This window comes from Macaca mulatta, chromosome 11 (assembly GCF_049350105.2).
Source record: "Macaca mulatta isolate MMU2019108-1 chromosome 11, T2T-MMU8v2.0, whole genome shotgun sequence".
Lineage (NCBI taxonomy): Eukaryota > Metazoa > Chordata > Mammalia > Primates > Cercopithecidae > Macaca > Macaca mulatta.
The window spans coordinates 108,918,356-108,934,406 of record NC_133416.1 but is presented as its reverse complement, the minus strand read 5'-3'; the positions used below and the strand labels follow the sequence as shown (position 1 = coordinate 108,934,406).

The following is a 16,051-nucleotide window of genomic DNA, read 5'->3' as shown; positions in this document are numbered from 1 at the left end:
CACATGGAAGCGCGCAGATTTAAAAATGGAACACTGCAAGTGTTTTATGTGACTGTAGGTTAGGAAAAAAATGAATGCTAAAAATCAAACCTTGATGAAATCAGTAATGGAAGTGGTTTTCAAGTCCTGATTTTGTAGCTAAAGTGAATGGCAGACATTATTCATACATCACATTCGTTTGGACACAGACATAAAAGTCTATATATGTACTATCTGAGAACTCATTTCCACCCAGAAAACCTCATGATTAATTGCTCTTCAGTATTTAAGAAACAAAAGTCAAGATAAATTAATATAAATATAAACTTTATAAGCATTTTTTCCAACATTATATTGGTATTGAACAGTGCTGTGTAATTTCTTAATATTTACCCATACGTATTTGTGAAATTCAAAATATGTCTTTTCATGTTTATGTGCAGAATATTTCCCTTTTTAAAAACATCTGAACTTCAAAGTTCACATTTTATGTATTTATTTTGGATAAACAAGTTTATATGTAAATTCAGTCAGCATACCTAGTTGACTTAAAAACTTCAGTAGAAGGATACATTTTAAAACCACTTGGAAGACCATCTCTATAAAAGTGATTTTCCCAGGACAGTAACCAGACGCAGCCTAACCCAACACCATCTTAATTGGCAGAGGTTCAGTGGGCTGGAGCTTTGTGCTTTTTGCTTTTTATAATACAAATGCTATGAGAAAAAGAACATCAGTATTGTTTCCTGTTAGCAGAGGAGGAAAGCTCAACCTAGTTAGGAGACCAACCACAACAAAATGAAAAGCTGCACTAACTAATGAAGAATATTAGTAACACATGATGCTGGCATGAACAACTTGCATTTTATTCTAGAGCCCTTATAAATAGGATCTCCCCAGTTAGTGTTTATATTATCAGCCAGAGGGTTAGTTATCGTGTGGTAGAATGAGGACTTATGCAAGGTATAAATGCGCATAGCATTCACCACTATGAAAACAAGTACAGTCCAGTTAGAATAGAACCAACTGGACTCTACACACACCTTAATGATAAGATTCCCCATCACTTGTGAATGTAAAACATTTAATTTAAAAATGTTAACATTCCAATATATAAAACAGCTACTATGAATGCACCTGGTATATTCTATAGCTGCCAGGTTTGTTTGGTTTTTTTTAAGGAAACTATAAGTTACAGTGTGGTTAAGACATTTATCTTCATCTTTGAAAAAGCCCACATTCTATCACAGTGATGTATGGTCAGACTTAACAGCCCCAGTTGTTAAACACTGGATCAAGTCATAACCAGTTTTATTGCAAAGGACCCTGTACACATTTGTCAATTCTAGTACCTTCCTAGTTACCCAGCAAGTCACTAACATACAGAAACATTCATCACGAGAAGCAAGAAATACTACCCATCCCTTCTGCATTAAAGCAACTTGTTACTTGTGAGCTACAGTGCTCACATCACGGAGGTCTGTGAACAGTCAAAGTTCACATTTTACATCCTTAAAGAGGCATTTGGTGTCATCTGGACCTCTGCTGTGCTCTTTCCAAAGCATACACTAGTGCTTTTATGAATAATAAAATCTTCGTACTTAAAATACTAGAATATTTGTGAATTTACGGCCTGGGCAACGTAACAAGACTATCTCTGTAAAAAATAAAAAATAAAAAAAATTAATTAGCCAGGCTTGCATATTATTTGCATGCTGAGAGCTTGGTGGTGTGTGCCTGTAGTCTCAACCACTTGAGAGGTTGAGGCTAGAGGGTTACTTGAGTCCAGGAATTGAAAGCTGTAGTGAGCCATGATCATGCCACTGTACTCTAGCCTGGATGACACAGCAAGACCCTGACTCTAAAAACAAAAACAAAAACAAACTAGAATAATTGTAGATTTCAAAATGTAAATGTATATGACTGTATAAAACAGGATACAGGAAACACATGCACAGGAATGTTAATTAAAAAGTGCTTTAAAAAATTCCTGACAAAAAGACATAAAATAGTATGTTTTTATATAATCTATTAGAATATTTACTACAAGTATTACCTGCTGGCCTGAAATTTCTTTTCCCAAACTGTCAAACAGGGATATGTGTTATTACTTTTTATTAAAATAACTAATGCATTTATAATATATTAATATAATATATTAATATCATTACTTCAGAATCCAAGAGGTGATTCACTGGGTCATGTGGGATTTGAGATTCTTAACACGAAGCTCTCTGTGGTCAAAGAAGCTTGAAAAATGCTAGGCTGGAGTTAAATGCTTGTATTTTATTGTTTTGTGTTTGTGTGTTTGCTGCAGGACATCTCAAAGCTCTCAGTGTGCAAATAATGTGTACTGGAAATGGGGGTGACAAGAAATGATATAGTCGTTAGCACCTCCCAAACTTAGTTCGCTTTGAATTTTTTTCTCCTGAACTAATATGCATGCATTCACATTCCACAAAATTGCGCATTTGCCCGGTATAGGGATTTCTGAGCTATTAGGAGAATTCTGTGTTTCAGAAGACTGTGAAATAATTAAAATTTTACATTATCAAAAATAAAATAACTTGTAATTTTCCCATAATATTACTTGCCATAGATTTAATTCAGTATTCAGTACTTTATTCTTGTCACCTAGTCAAAGACTTATTTACTGAAATATATAAGATTGTTAATTTAAAGTCCTGTAAAAATGAACAGAAATGAATTTAAAATTCAATCAAATCCTAGAAAGGAGCTTTCTTTGTTAAATGTAAACTAGAAGCTTGAACCAATTTGATTCAAATGAACACTTTATAAAGGTTTTGTGATGGTTTACTTTTTGTTTGTGCACAGAGCATAATGAAACATTGAGTTAATGATCTAGAACACAAAATGATTGAGAAGAGTGTTCACTTACTTTCATGAAACTAAAATGAAGAAAAATAATCTTGTCTTTAAAAAATTGATTGATACATAATGATATTTGCACATATTTACAGGGTACATGTGATGGTTTGTTACATGCATAGAGTATGTAATGATGGCAGTCCGGGTTTTTTTGTTTGTTGTTTGAGACAGAGTCTCACTCTATCACCTAGGCTGGAGTGCAGTGGTACGATCTTGGCTCACTGCAACCTCTACCTCCAAGGTTCAAGCAATTCTCGTGCCTGAACCTCCTGAGTAGCTGAGACTACAGACATCTGCCACCACACCCAGCTAATTTTTGTATTTTTAGTAGAGACAGGGTTTCGCCATATTGGCCAGCTGGTCTCGAACTCCTGGGCTCAAGCAATCCTCCTGCCTCGGCCTCCTGAAGTGCTGGGATTACAGGAATGAGGAGGCACCACGCCTGGCCAGAAATCTGTTTTTTAAGCAAAAATTTGATAGGTGAGTAGTTTCAACGTCTACTAAATGTTAAGACTATTTGGAGGACATGCACAATTGTTTTAGACTATGAAGGAACACATATTAATGCAATGCTTCAGAGTATCATGAAATAGTCTTCCTCTAGATTACCCAACAGTAATTTCAAACAGCAATTACTTCTCAATTGGCAATCTTTGATTCATTGCACATAAATTTTCAAATTTACAAAAGTGCTAGAAAACATAATCAACATGAGCAAAGTTGACTGTTTCCTTTCTTTTATTTTTATTTATTAATTAATTTTCGTTTTAGATGAAGTCTCACTCTGTTGCCCAGGCTGGAGTGCAGTGGCGCCATCTCAGCTCATGGCAACCTCTGCCTCCCAGGTTCAAGCAATTCTCCTGCCTCAGCCTCCCAAGTAGCTGGAAATACAGGTGCTTGTTACCACGCCTGGCTAATTTTTGTATTTTTAATAGAGATGGGGTTTCACCATGTTGGCCAGACTGGTCTCAAACTCCTGAGCTCAAGTGATCCTCCTGCCTTGGCCTCCCAGATTGCTGGGGTAACAGGCATGAGCCACCTTGCCCAGCCAGTTTCCTTTCTTTTAAAAGTTGTTTCAGTCCTGGCACTTTTTTTAGATTGGGAAATGTAGTTAAGATATTGGGATTCTGACTTTAAATTCTAAAAAAAAAATTGCCTGGATTGATTTGGTTGAGTTCAATGATACTGAAATGTTTAATGGTTCTTATTTGTCATAGAAACCAGATTCTATTGCTACGAGGTAGATTGAATATCCAAACCTTTCTGGTTGTGTCCAGTTCAACAATACATATATGAATGACGTAGCATCTTACAAACAACATTTTCAAACAAACCAAAAAATATATGTGTCATATTTCATTTTTTTCCTATCTAAAAGTGGTGATGATGAATACATAAACATCAAGTTTTAGCTTGTTGGAATATGACATACAGGGAAACCACACACTCAGCGTAGCAGGGCTATCTTCCCCTAGCTGCATAGAAGGGCAGTTTACCAAAGTGGAATTTTATTCATCTGTAAGTCATGGGAAAATAGCATTTGTAAGACCATAAAAATGATTCTTTAAACAACCGAAGTTCCCAGAGAAGAACTTCTAGAAAGTAGGGAAAGAACCCAGTCTTATATTACAAGCCTGGGATTTTAGGGAGTACACATAAATACTTCGTAATGTGAGTGAGAGACTCGTAACTGAATAAAAAGCTCCAGAGATAGTAGAATGTATACATTCTTCTAGTTATCCAAACTCTCTGGAGCATAAAGTAACTCCTACCTATGGTTGATTTTAAATTGCCTTTTAAAATTATTTAAGCAATATACACTTGAGACAATTGTTGAGATTTAAGAATAAAGACCAAAAGCTTATAAAATTGTGACTTGTAAACAAACAGTGACATACTGATACAATACCTTGTTTGATTGAGACAAATTCATGAATTCCTCAAGCAGAGCAATCAGTTGTGGTACATACTGGTGTTTGTGACCAAAATAACAACAGCAATAAAATATGGGAGACAATAACAATAGCTAATGTTAATTCATCATGTTTTGAGGCATTCGGTTAATTTATTGCATTTTCTTAATGAGACGATACATGCCTTCACACTTTGGTGCTTATAAAACCATGATTTATCCTACAATACATATGTACATTTAATGATTTTTTTCTTCCCAGAATCTATTAAATCAATCTTGCCTAATAGTGGCTGTGTCTTTGAATTGAAAAGTGTGGTGACATCAATTTTTAACAAAGTTCATTACAAAGAAGTAATGTAATTAGAATACATAGATCAAGCATGGAGAAATTTTAATAGATGGTTGATTGACACCTAAAGGTAAATTGTACAAAAATATTTTAGCATGCTGGTAAAAAGCGCCAGGGTAATGTTATTGCAGATGTAAAAGAACCTAAATTTTTTTAAAAATCTTTTTTAAATTTAAAACAAAATCACATAATTTAGGAGAAAGTGTGTTGGAACTTCTGCTGATTCACTTCCTCATCTGTCAGTCACCTTCATAAAAAAGAAAGACTTCATCTCAGGTTATGTGAGATATTTAATACACACAGGGTTCATTCACGATAGTTTATGTGGTGAATGCCTGGGAAAAGAAAATAAGTTTTTATTTCCCTTTTAGCAATTACCAAAAACAGTAATAAAAAAAGGAAGTAACTTCACCAATTGAAAAGATACAGACTCTAAGCTAATAAGATGTAAAAATAAAATATCAGCACTTAGGCATGGAAATGAGTACTGGTCTTCAAAGTGGTCTCTGATTCTAATGCTGCTGTCACTTTTTGAACCAGCCACAGAACCATTTTCAGAGCTTTCCACAGGGCCAGCTGTTGAGGCACAGCAGAAACCTACTCCGATTACCCTATGTTCAGACATAGGATGTTGGATCTTAGTTGACGAAAAAAAAGTATGATCCCACTTGATCACCCACATTATTCTCTACACATGGCCCTCTGTAACTCTTGTCTGCTTCCAAAAGTGAAATCCACCTTCCTCTGTTGATGGTTGTTCTTCCCCATAAAGTGTAACTTGGCTCCAGGAGGGCAGGACCCAGTGCCCAGATCTGTGCCTGGCATGTAGCCAACACTCAGCAAATCTTGCTGAATAAATATGTGCTAGAATAAAAGGCGGATCTTTGGCCCTACTGAGCATACAGAAAAGAATCTATACTTAGCGTTCCATTGACTTGCTACCTATTATTATTATGAAAGAATTCTAAGCCAGGACAGCATTATTTTTATAAGGGCAATGCCTCCTGGTATAATTCCTCTGAAGGAGATTTGCCCATCTAATTTCTGCTATTGCTGTTTGGTTAAACATATTTCTTTATTGTCATCTCTCTTGTTTCAATTCCAGGATACTTTGCCCAGGTCCCAGGACAAAGTGGTCAGTATTAAGGAACAGGATAGCTGGATGGATAGCCAGATGCAAACAAGCAAGCAAGCAAACAAACAATAATAAAACCCCGTGCTGGGAAATTGGCTGCTTTCCAGACAGAGACTTTTAGCAAATCTGAAAAAGTTGGCAAATCTAACCACAAACACTGCTTCTAAGATTAATATCAGAATCAACTCTCTGTGGCTTCAAAAAGTATTTTCAGAACATTTCTGAGCTGTTGCAGAATGATTCAATCAATCTGGAAATGATGTTAAGGCTGCATTGCTATGATTAATAATCTTAATAGTGACAGATTTGGAGCAATTAATTGAATATCTGTCAACTAATTAAAGACCAGTTAAAGTGCTGAAAATGTACCAAAATCCAGGCATGACCATTTTTAGTAGCTTTAGGCAAGTTGGTCTTACAGAGAAAATCATCCATCTGTTCTGCAGTAGTGCCTCATTCTAACCCTCAGTGACTAAGAACGTACATGGGATGCTCATCCTCCTACCCAGCACTCATGGTGAACGGAAATAAAAATCTATCCAGATTACCACTGAATGGTCAGCAGCTAAGCCAGCATGGAAATTCAACTGCTCATTCATTTTGCAAGTATTTATTAGATGATTGCTCTGTACAGCTCTCTGCCAGATGCTGGATGGAATAAGATGAGGGGCCCAATGTCAAAAAGCTCACAGCCTGTTAGGAAAAGGAGTCAACCATTAATGCGTGATTACATGGAGACAAGAGTGAAAGATGGAGGCAGTAGGTCCAAGAGAAATCAGGAGAAAGAAGGGGAGATAAAAGTGAGCCAGGATGGTCAGGGGAAAGCTGTACAAAGGAGTGAAACCTGAGTTGGATAGTTAAAAAAAAAAAAAAAAAAAAAAATTAGATAGACTGACAGTTGGAGGACGGAGGGAGAGCAGGAGAGTTCTAGCTCATGCTGGAGAAAAGGTAGGTTGCACCCATCAATCCTGTTTATGCCCGTGCAGGACTCTTTTCTCAACTGGGGATATACATGTAGCAGTAATTATTGTGTCTACTTTTTGGTTAAGTATTTTGTCTGTGCTTGATGAAAGTGGGTAATAGTTGAAGAGGACTGTATATTTATAATAAACTTCCATCCACTTACCTTCTTTATTTAGGGATGTCACTTTCTATCCTAAATTGATTTGCTTCCTAGGCATGTAAGGCAAATACATATATATACATGTATTTGCCATTATATATGTATACACACACACACACGGCAGTTTTTGTACCTGGGCGTGCAACTGCAGGTGGTCATGGTTTTGCTTATCTTCTGCAAATGTCAGAAAAATGCTACTAATTTCAAAATGCCCTAGTCATCTAGCCTTGCTCTTTCATCATGCTGTGTTCTCCATAAATAAGAGTCTTTTGTTGGTTGGTTGGTCGGTTGAATTTAAGGAAAGGCATTTTCTCATTTAAGCATACAAGTATAATATGGTGACTTTTCAAATTAAGGGTCAGGCACAGGCTTTGTTTAAACTTTGACAGCTTGCCCTCTGGGATTACATCATCTGCTCTGTTGGTTGAGCCTTGCAGCCTGGCCCAAACACCTTTCCAAATTTGGAAACAGAGGTGTTTGCCCATTGGCCTTGTAGAGAATAATGTTACAATAATTTCGGCCAGTATGTCCAAACCTCCTTGAAACCATCCCATGGAAGGAGTTCTAGGAGTTTGCACTGTCTGCATTCCATAAGCAAATAACCTTCAAACTGTGGCCCACGTGGCCAGGATTAGTATTCATGTTACTCTCCATGGGAGCCACTGAAGGTCAAGGACAAAGTCAGTATACTAACATTATGCATTCATTATGAGAGCATAAGTTCAAGTTAGCTGAAGAAAAGTAATCCAATGTACTGAAAGAAAGAAAAAAGTATTTTACTAATGTATAGGAGACAAGAATATCATAGAAATTAGATAATGAAAGATGACACATCGAGACCAAAGCGATACCTAACAAGCTTTTGAGCCGTGTCCAGGAAAAAGAGAAACTTCATGTTGCAGTCAGGAAACAATTATTTCAAAATTTAAACTTTGTTATTCATTATGCAAATAAAAGGTTCACTTTTTAAAATGACAGTACAAACATATAAAGCAAAACTGTCTAATCCACCTTCATGAAAACTTCCCTCTATGAAAGGCTAATGTTCCTTAGCTTAAGACAGATGAAAATCATTTCCTCCATGGTGAGACAAAGGAATTAGTATTTCATGGAGTAACTGAAGTATATGATTAAGATTGTTTTGTAAAACGAGAGTATCTCCATATAAAGTAAAAATAGGGTAATATTACAGGAGCTAGTTTTCTCAAACTGCCCTCCTGAAAAATAATCTCTGTACAGTTTCCAGTTCAAGAAGGAGCAACGTGTTTGCTTAATGTTATATTGTGAATCTGTAGAAATAATTATATAAATCTACACGAATCCATAGTCAGTGTCACAAAGTGAGATGCTAGCCTTCAAAATTACTAGTGGAACCTGGAACAGTTCACACAATAACACGAAAACATTTAATTTTTTCAAAAAAATCTGGGTAATTCAGATCATTTTCTCAATTGATATAATCCTAAGAAGACCAAACACCTCTTTTCCTTAGCATGCACATTGAAACTTGGAAACTACCAATTAATTGGCTGGCATCTCAACAAATGCTTGTGGTATTTTTATCATTGTTGTTTTTCTTTTAGAAATACATGTAATGGAAACTTAACAACACACCATTTGTCATTATACTGACTGGGTCTTGCAGATAAGATGCAAAGGCAGAACACTAAACCACATTGATGAAAGATAATGCAGAGAAGTTTATGGGGCCACCATGACAATCATTACTGACCTCCTTCTGCTTCTAATTTTGTGGACTTCAGCCTCACTCTCCCTCCCTCCAACTCACCTTTTGCTGGTGTAGTTCCGGCCTCCTTCTCTTTACTTGGTTCTGTGTAGAAAGTACAAGCATATTTTTTAAAGTGTCTTTAAGCATTTTATTGTGTGATGAGCAACGGGGTGGAGAGGGGGAGGAAAGAAATAAATGACAACAGAACAGGTCATAAATGATACTGAATACTCGTGCTGTACATGAATTATGAATTTAGAAGTTATAATTTAGAGCCACACTAAACTTTTCGTGAAAAGCAATTAATCTGATCAATTTTGAAAAAGTACACATAAGAACACTCAATACAGATTTTGTTAAAATGCACTCAACTATACTTGGATCATGTTATATAACATGCTGGAGTAGAATTGGGCAAAAAAAAAAATGTGAGCCACTTTATTTTAGACCTCAACAAGGGACTGACTTTTTAAAGAAAAGTCAGTTTGCCCCATGTAATTATTTCAAGAGTTTGGACTTACAGATTTTATAGTAAAGTACAAAATATCTAATTGTCTTACTGACCTCTTTCTGCTTCTAATTTTGTTGACTTCAGCCTCATTCTCCCTCCCTCCAACTCACCTTTTGCTGGTGTAGTTCCGGCCTCCTTCTCTTTACTTGGTTCTGTGTAGAAAGTACAAGCATATTTTTTAAAGTATCTTTAAGCATTTTATTGTGTGATGAGCAACGGGGTGGAGAGGGGGAGGGAAGAAATAAATGACAACAGAACAGGTCATAAATGATACCGAATACTCGTGCTGTACATGAATTATGAATTTAGAAGTTATAATTTAGAGCCACACTAAACTTTTCGTGAAAGGCAATTAATCTGATCAATTTTGAAAAAGTACACATAAGAACACTCAATACAGATTTTGTTAAAATGCACTCAACTATACTTGGATCATGTTATATAACATGCTGGAGTAGAATTGGGCAAAAACAAAAATGTGAGCCACTTAATTTTAGACCTCAACAAGGGACTGACTTTTTAAAGAAAAGTCAGTTTGCCCCATGTAATGATTCCAAGACTTTGGACTTCTAGATTTTATAGTAAAGTACAAAATGTGTAATTGTGTGCAGTGTATGTTAATTCAAGGAAAATGTTTCAGTGTCCATGTGAATCTTCTGGATTGGGTTTAGTGGCAATAAATGCAAAACAAGAGCGGTAACATCAGATTCTGTCAGTTGAGACCATCTAGTTTGCATTTCTCTGTGTTTGGAATCATATTAGTTTAGACCTGCAAATGATATCTGACTTATGGTATATGTAAAAAAAGAATTGTTTCAAGAATGGATTCTCTTTTTTTGGACTGATGAATAGAGATTCAAATCTCAGTTAACTAAGAAGGACAATTTTAGCAGAATTTGGGAGGAGACATTTGAGCAAGAGGAAGTCAATGTTGTGCAATGAATATGAAATATGGCATGCAAAGGAAATGATAGGGGCTCAGTGGCAGTAACTAATATGAAAAACAGAAGGGAAAGGTTTGTTTGTAATGGTCAGTAGGTTCTTAGTGTACCAATGTTGATCAAAGTAAATTTGTTATGCGCAAGAAGAAAACATACTAAGGAAGAGGAAGATCCTAAGAAAAATGTCACACATCTATACTAGTTTCAAGATCAAGATCTAAAGAAAATAAATCTGAGCTTGCCCCTGTTTGAACTCATATGACACTGAGCCAGTTTTGTTCATTTTGACACATTGTAATACTTCTCTATACTGTTTAGGGTTTAGTGTGTGAATCTAGTATTTTTAGCTGGACAAAGGGCCTCTTGTGAGTAGCTAGTTTTCTTAAACTGCCCTCCTGAAAAACAATCTCTGCTTGAGCCCAGGAGTTTGAGGCTGCGGTGAGCTGTAATGGTGCCACTGCACTCCAGCTTGGATAACAGAGCAAGACGCTGTCTCAAGAAAGAGAAAGAAAAGAAAAAAGAAAACAAAGAAAAGAGTAAAACGATCTCCAGGGAGGAAGAGGAAGAGCTTTATAATTGCCTCATAAGTTTTTGTGTGAAAAGATGATTAGAAACTGAGACCTTCTCCAACTCCTGCTTTCACCTAAGCTGGACCAGGTCTACAGTCACCTGCTGGCTTCATAACACATTGTCAGTTTAAGCAACCCAAAAGTAATCACATACTGCTTGGTGGGGGTGGGGGGTTCTTATAATATTGCCTAATGTTTTAATGTTTTAGTTGCATTTTATATAATTGTTCTCCAGGCTGTATTCTATTTTCTACCTGGCTGCAAACAAACTGAATACAGGGAGATGTGTTCTATGTAGAGTTCCCCACTACATCTGGCACAATATGCTTGCACCTAGCTATTAATACGTATATGGTAGGTATGTCTGAATCCCTCTGAAGGGTTAGGTCAGAGTTGTGCACAAGGTAAATACCTAGTGAATAATTATTGAATGGATGCCAGTTTATCACCCTTTTCAAGGAGGAAGAGGGATGAGAAAGGCCACTTTGGAGTCTTTATAGGACAATGCACGTGATTTTGGTTGCTTCCATCTTGGGGCTGTTTGGCTGATAAATGGCTCTGAAGAGCCATGTTGGGAATTTAAGCCATGTTGAGCTTTCAATCTTTCGAGCTTTCAATCTTTCAATCCTCTTCTCTTCTTTAGGTGTATGTGGACCTAAAAACAAGCTTCACATATTGCATGACATTGAGGACTGCCCTACCTGCCAAGGGTCTCACTGGATCCTTGTGCTTGTTTCCTACTGCCAGCTGGTGGACAATATGGTACTAAGAACTCAAGAAGTTGGTCCTCACGTTGAACCTCAGAGGCCACCAAACCTTTCTGGAAAGTCCCTAGGGAGTTTCTGCAGGTGCTCAATGGTGACATATGTCAAGTTGAGAAGGGACAGCTGATCTTCCAGGGTAGAGATGGATCCACTCCCCACTCTCATGAAGAAGATGTGGGTTTGTTTGACCTTCACTATATAGGAAAAAGCCTCACAAATCCTTCAACCCCTTGAACGGAGGCTCAGCCTCCATGCTGTAAAATGCGGACATAATAACTTTTATGTAACTTGAAAGGTTTCATAAGAATTCTTCCCCTAATATATATGAAGTGCCATCCAAATTAGATTAACACAAGAGGATTATATAAACACAATGTATTATTTTTATTATTATCAACTTATCACAATGGTCACCATCCAACTTCTCAGTAGGAATTAGGTTAAAGCTCACAGCTCACAGCACCATGGAGGCCAAATCATGCTGGGATGGACGTTCTGTATTTGCAGCCCAAATGTGTGTGAGGCAGTGTTTTTACTCACCTTCCGGGGGCGGGGCTGGGGCTGGCACTTCATTTTCTAGAAATGGAAAAGTCATGGAAATGTTAGGCTCATTTATCACAGAGAAGAACTGCTTTCCACAGCCCCAGGCTGCTTCTGCTGCAGGCAGCCATCTCACCTGTGTGTACTCACAAGAAGGATGGAGCAGGAAAACACATTCTCTCCTCTCTCGCTCTGTCTCACACACACACCCCCACACCCACACACACACCCTACTGCATCAAGAGGCCCAAGACATTCATGCTGCCATTTATGTGTGGTATATAGATTTCCAGAAGGTGGCATGGTGTAGTGATGGAAAGATAAAAGTAGAATGGGGATCCAAGTGTCCTTGCCACTTAGTTATCCTCTCCGAGGCAGGCCGGGCATTTACTTGTGCTGAGCCTGTTTTCCTGCCTCTAGAGAAATGGCCACAACACCCATCTTACACGGGCAGGACTGCTGTTAGGATGAAGTGAAACACAGTGGGTAGCAAGCATATGGCGAGCATATCCCATAGAGTCTAAGGTAAGGTCGGTGCAGAAATGAGACCCCTTTTTCCCAGAAAGCAAGAGCACTGCATCTTCAACATTGTTCTGCCTGCATGGGAGACACTTTCTGAATGCAGATGACATCAAAGTCCTCTGGCTTTGCAGCGCTTTTTGTTGTTGTTGTTGTTGTTGTTTTACAAGGAAGGTGCAATTCATTGGGAAACAGAATTAAGCCCTCTCAGAGTCGCTTCTGGAAACATACGTGCTTGGAATAGATTCCCACCTACACTGATTCAAAATTTTCCAAGCTCTGATTTTGAGGTTTTGGTTTACCTGGCTTTGGATGTCTGGTTATTACAGAGCAGTCTGGCTATGAAGTCTGACAAAGAAACTTCTGTTAAAGAATATACTATTTCCAAGTAGCTGAAGGCATCCCCATGAACAAAGAGCACAGCATTTCCCCTGCCAAATCCCCATGGATGCCCAGAATTGGGAATTAGTGACATGTGAGTATCACTCACTCATGAACCAGCTGCTTCATCTCCAGGACAAGAAGAGGCAGTTAATGAAGGTGATCGCTTCTAAAATTATCTTCTACTTGACTACTAAATAAAATATAAAGATAGCAAAGTTTTTGTATTATAGACACATTGTGGAATCCTGGGAGCCTTTGTCAGCATATGGGATTTTCCACTTTTTTTTCCACAAGTGACTCTTGTTGAACAGGGAGAACGATGCCCTGTAACAAGCAGTTTGGCAGAACAGTCACCACTATGTGTAGGCCAAGTGCCCCATTCTAGTCTAGGAAGGCTGGAATGAGCATGGAAAAAGGAATGGATTGCACCGTAACAGAAATCAAGAAAAGAGTAATGCAGGCCTGCCAGGATGCAATAATGTCTTTTTCCATCACTCATTTTGTGGCTAGTATAAACTTCAATTTATTGCTTTTTAAAAACTTTTATTCAGGTGGCCATAAATAAGTTTATTACTATTTACTAGTGAGGGAGAAGAATATATATAACCAATAGACAAAAAACATAACCTTATACATGGGCAGAAGAAAATGTAGCAGGATGTGATGTAATTCGCAGATACAGTGAAAACACAAATGTCCCTTGGATGGCATTGTCAGAAATGTTTTTGTTTCTTCACTACATCATGGAAAGAATCACTCAGGTTATCATCAATCAAAACATGAAACTGTCAGTCAAAGCATTTTATTTTCAGAGATCTGAGTGCAGAAATGGAAATCTAATATTGTCCTCTTGGCTTTGAATAAGTTATTGCAGCACATGGATATCAGAATACTGAGAGCGAGACACCGATTTCTTTGACACGCTATCTTTCAGACAGGGCCATTGCCATGACATGCCCAAGGACTTCTTCCTGGTTCTGTCTACAGACAAGTTTCTCATCCCTCCAGTCTCCTTTCCCCACAGCTGCAGAAGTTATTTATCCTACAACTGTGTTTCATCCCATTATTCTGCTTGAAAGGGTTTCTATTACTATTTGATTAGGTCTACCCTCCCCAGGTTTGCATTCAAAGCCTTTGTTCATGGGCACTTCTTTCTCTCCCTTCTCTTACTACGTTCCAGTGGCCCCTCTGTTCTAGAGCCATTTCTGTTCACCTTCTGACCTTTCTGCCACTGTTCTCCCCAGCAGACCTCCTGCTTTTTCTGAACATATGATGGAGTCAGACTTAGGTCTGAATCCTGACTCTCTGCCTTATTCATTGTGCAATCATGTGCAATTCCTTAATCTCTAACAGCCTTGGGTCCTTCATCTGTGAAATAAGATTAACAAAATAAATAACCTCTTAGGGTGCCAATTCTATGTAAAATGCGTAGGGTAGTTCCTGACATGTAGAAAGAGCTCTATAATTCACAGAATGAACTGTTTCCATTACTATTATTTGGCAATCTTTATCCACATCGCCAACATTTTTCTCAAGGCACTCGGAACTGATTATTCTTTTTTTTTTTTTTTTTTTTTTTGAGACGAAGTCTCGCTCTATCGCCAGGCTGGAGTGCAGTGGCGTGACCTTGGCTCACTGCAGTCTCCACCTCCTGGTTTCAAGCAGTTCTCCTGCCTCAACCTCCCAAGTGGCTGGGACTATAGGCACGTGCCACTATGCCCAGTGAATTTTTGTATTTTTAGTAGAGACAGGGTTTCACCATGTTGGCCAGGATGGTCTCGATCTCTTGACCTCATGAACCACCCGCCTCTGCCTCCCAAAGTGCTGGGATTATAGGTGTGAGCCACTGCGCCCGGTCAGAGCTGATTATTCTATTCCGTTCTTCTTTCTTACTCTTTTGCATTCTGGACCATGTCATAACACATTCTCTTTTTACTATGACTTAATTATTGTCTAATAGTCTCTGTATATTTATGTTTCTGTTTCTCCCCCATCTAAACAAAGTCAGGGGTCTTTCCTTCTTTTCTTATCTCCCTGGTGTCTCATTTTATTGCTGAAAACACGTTAAATGCATAGAGAATTGATACAAAAGAATTAAGAAGGGCTTCTTTTGGTGGTTGGATATCAACTATTAAATCGATAATACCTGTTTAGCATCTATGTGCCCAATTCTCATTTTTTAAGGGTAACCATAGTTGCTTAAAAATCCAGCTAAGGCCAATGGTAAATTCTAATCAAATACATAAAAGAGAATCATCTTGGGCACTAAAACTGTAGATGTTCCCTGAATGTACATTCTCCATTTCCATTTTTTCTATAGCCCCATGGGCTATGTAACAGACCAAAAATCAAAATGATAATGTAAAGGGCTTAATTCAACTTCCACTTAATCCACAAAACATTGGTCATGAATAGCCAACTCTACCAGAGAGAATGGCAGAAACATTATAGGATATTAATGTTAGGACCATTGTGGGATGGTTGCAGGGAGTAGAAATAGAAAAATGTATACTGGCCTGGTAAATAGGCAGATCCAGAACTTTTTCTTCTCAAAATCACAGAAACCTCTTTACTTTATAGCCAGTGAAGGAGTAAATACATTGCAACCCCTTATTAGAATCCACCACATGTAGGACCTAGTGTATATTAATCCTTTTAATCCTTACAACTCTGTGAAATCAGTACTATGATTATCTCCATTTTG

General features: G+C 37.7%; 1 protein-coding gene across 18 annotated transcripts in view; it reads right to left on the bottom strand.

Annotated features, from left to right (window-relative positions):
- Positions 1-16,051, bottom strand: part of MYBPC1 (myosin binding protein C1) — a 98,893-nt gene that overhangs the window by 66,536 nt on the left and 16,306 nt on the right. For all 18 annotated transcript variants that reach the window (XM_015152592.3, XM_028829806.2, XM_028829801.2 and 15 more), the window contains exons 2-4: positions 12,445-12,480; positions 9,741-9,782; positions 9,180-9,221 (exon numbers count right to left, since the gene is read on the bottom strand). In XM_015152592.3, the coding sequence (XP_015008078.1) occupies positions 9,180-9,221; positions 9,741-9,782; positions 12,445-12,480 (120 nt within the window). The remainder of the gene's footprint in view (positions 1-9,179; positions 9,222-9,740; positions 9,783-12,444; positions 12,481-16,051) is intronic.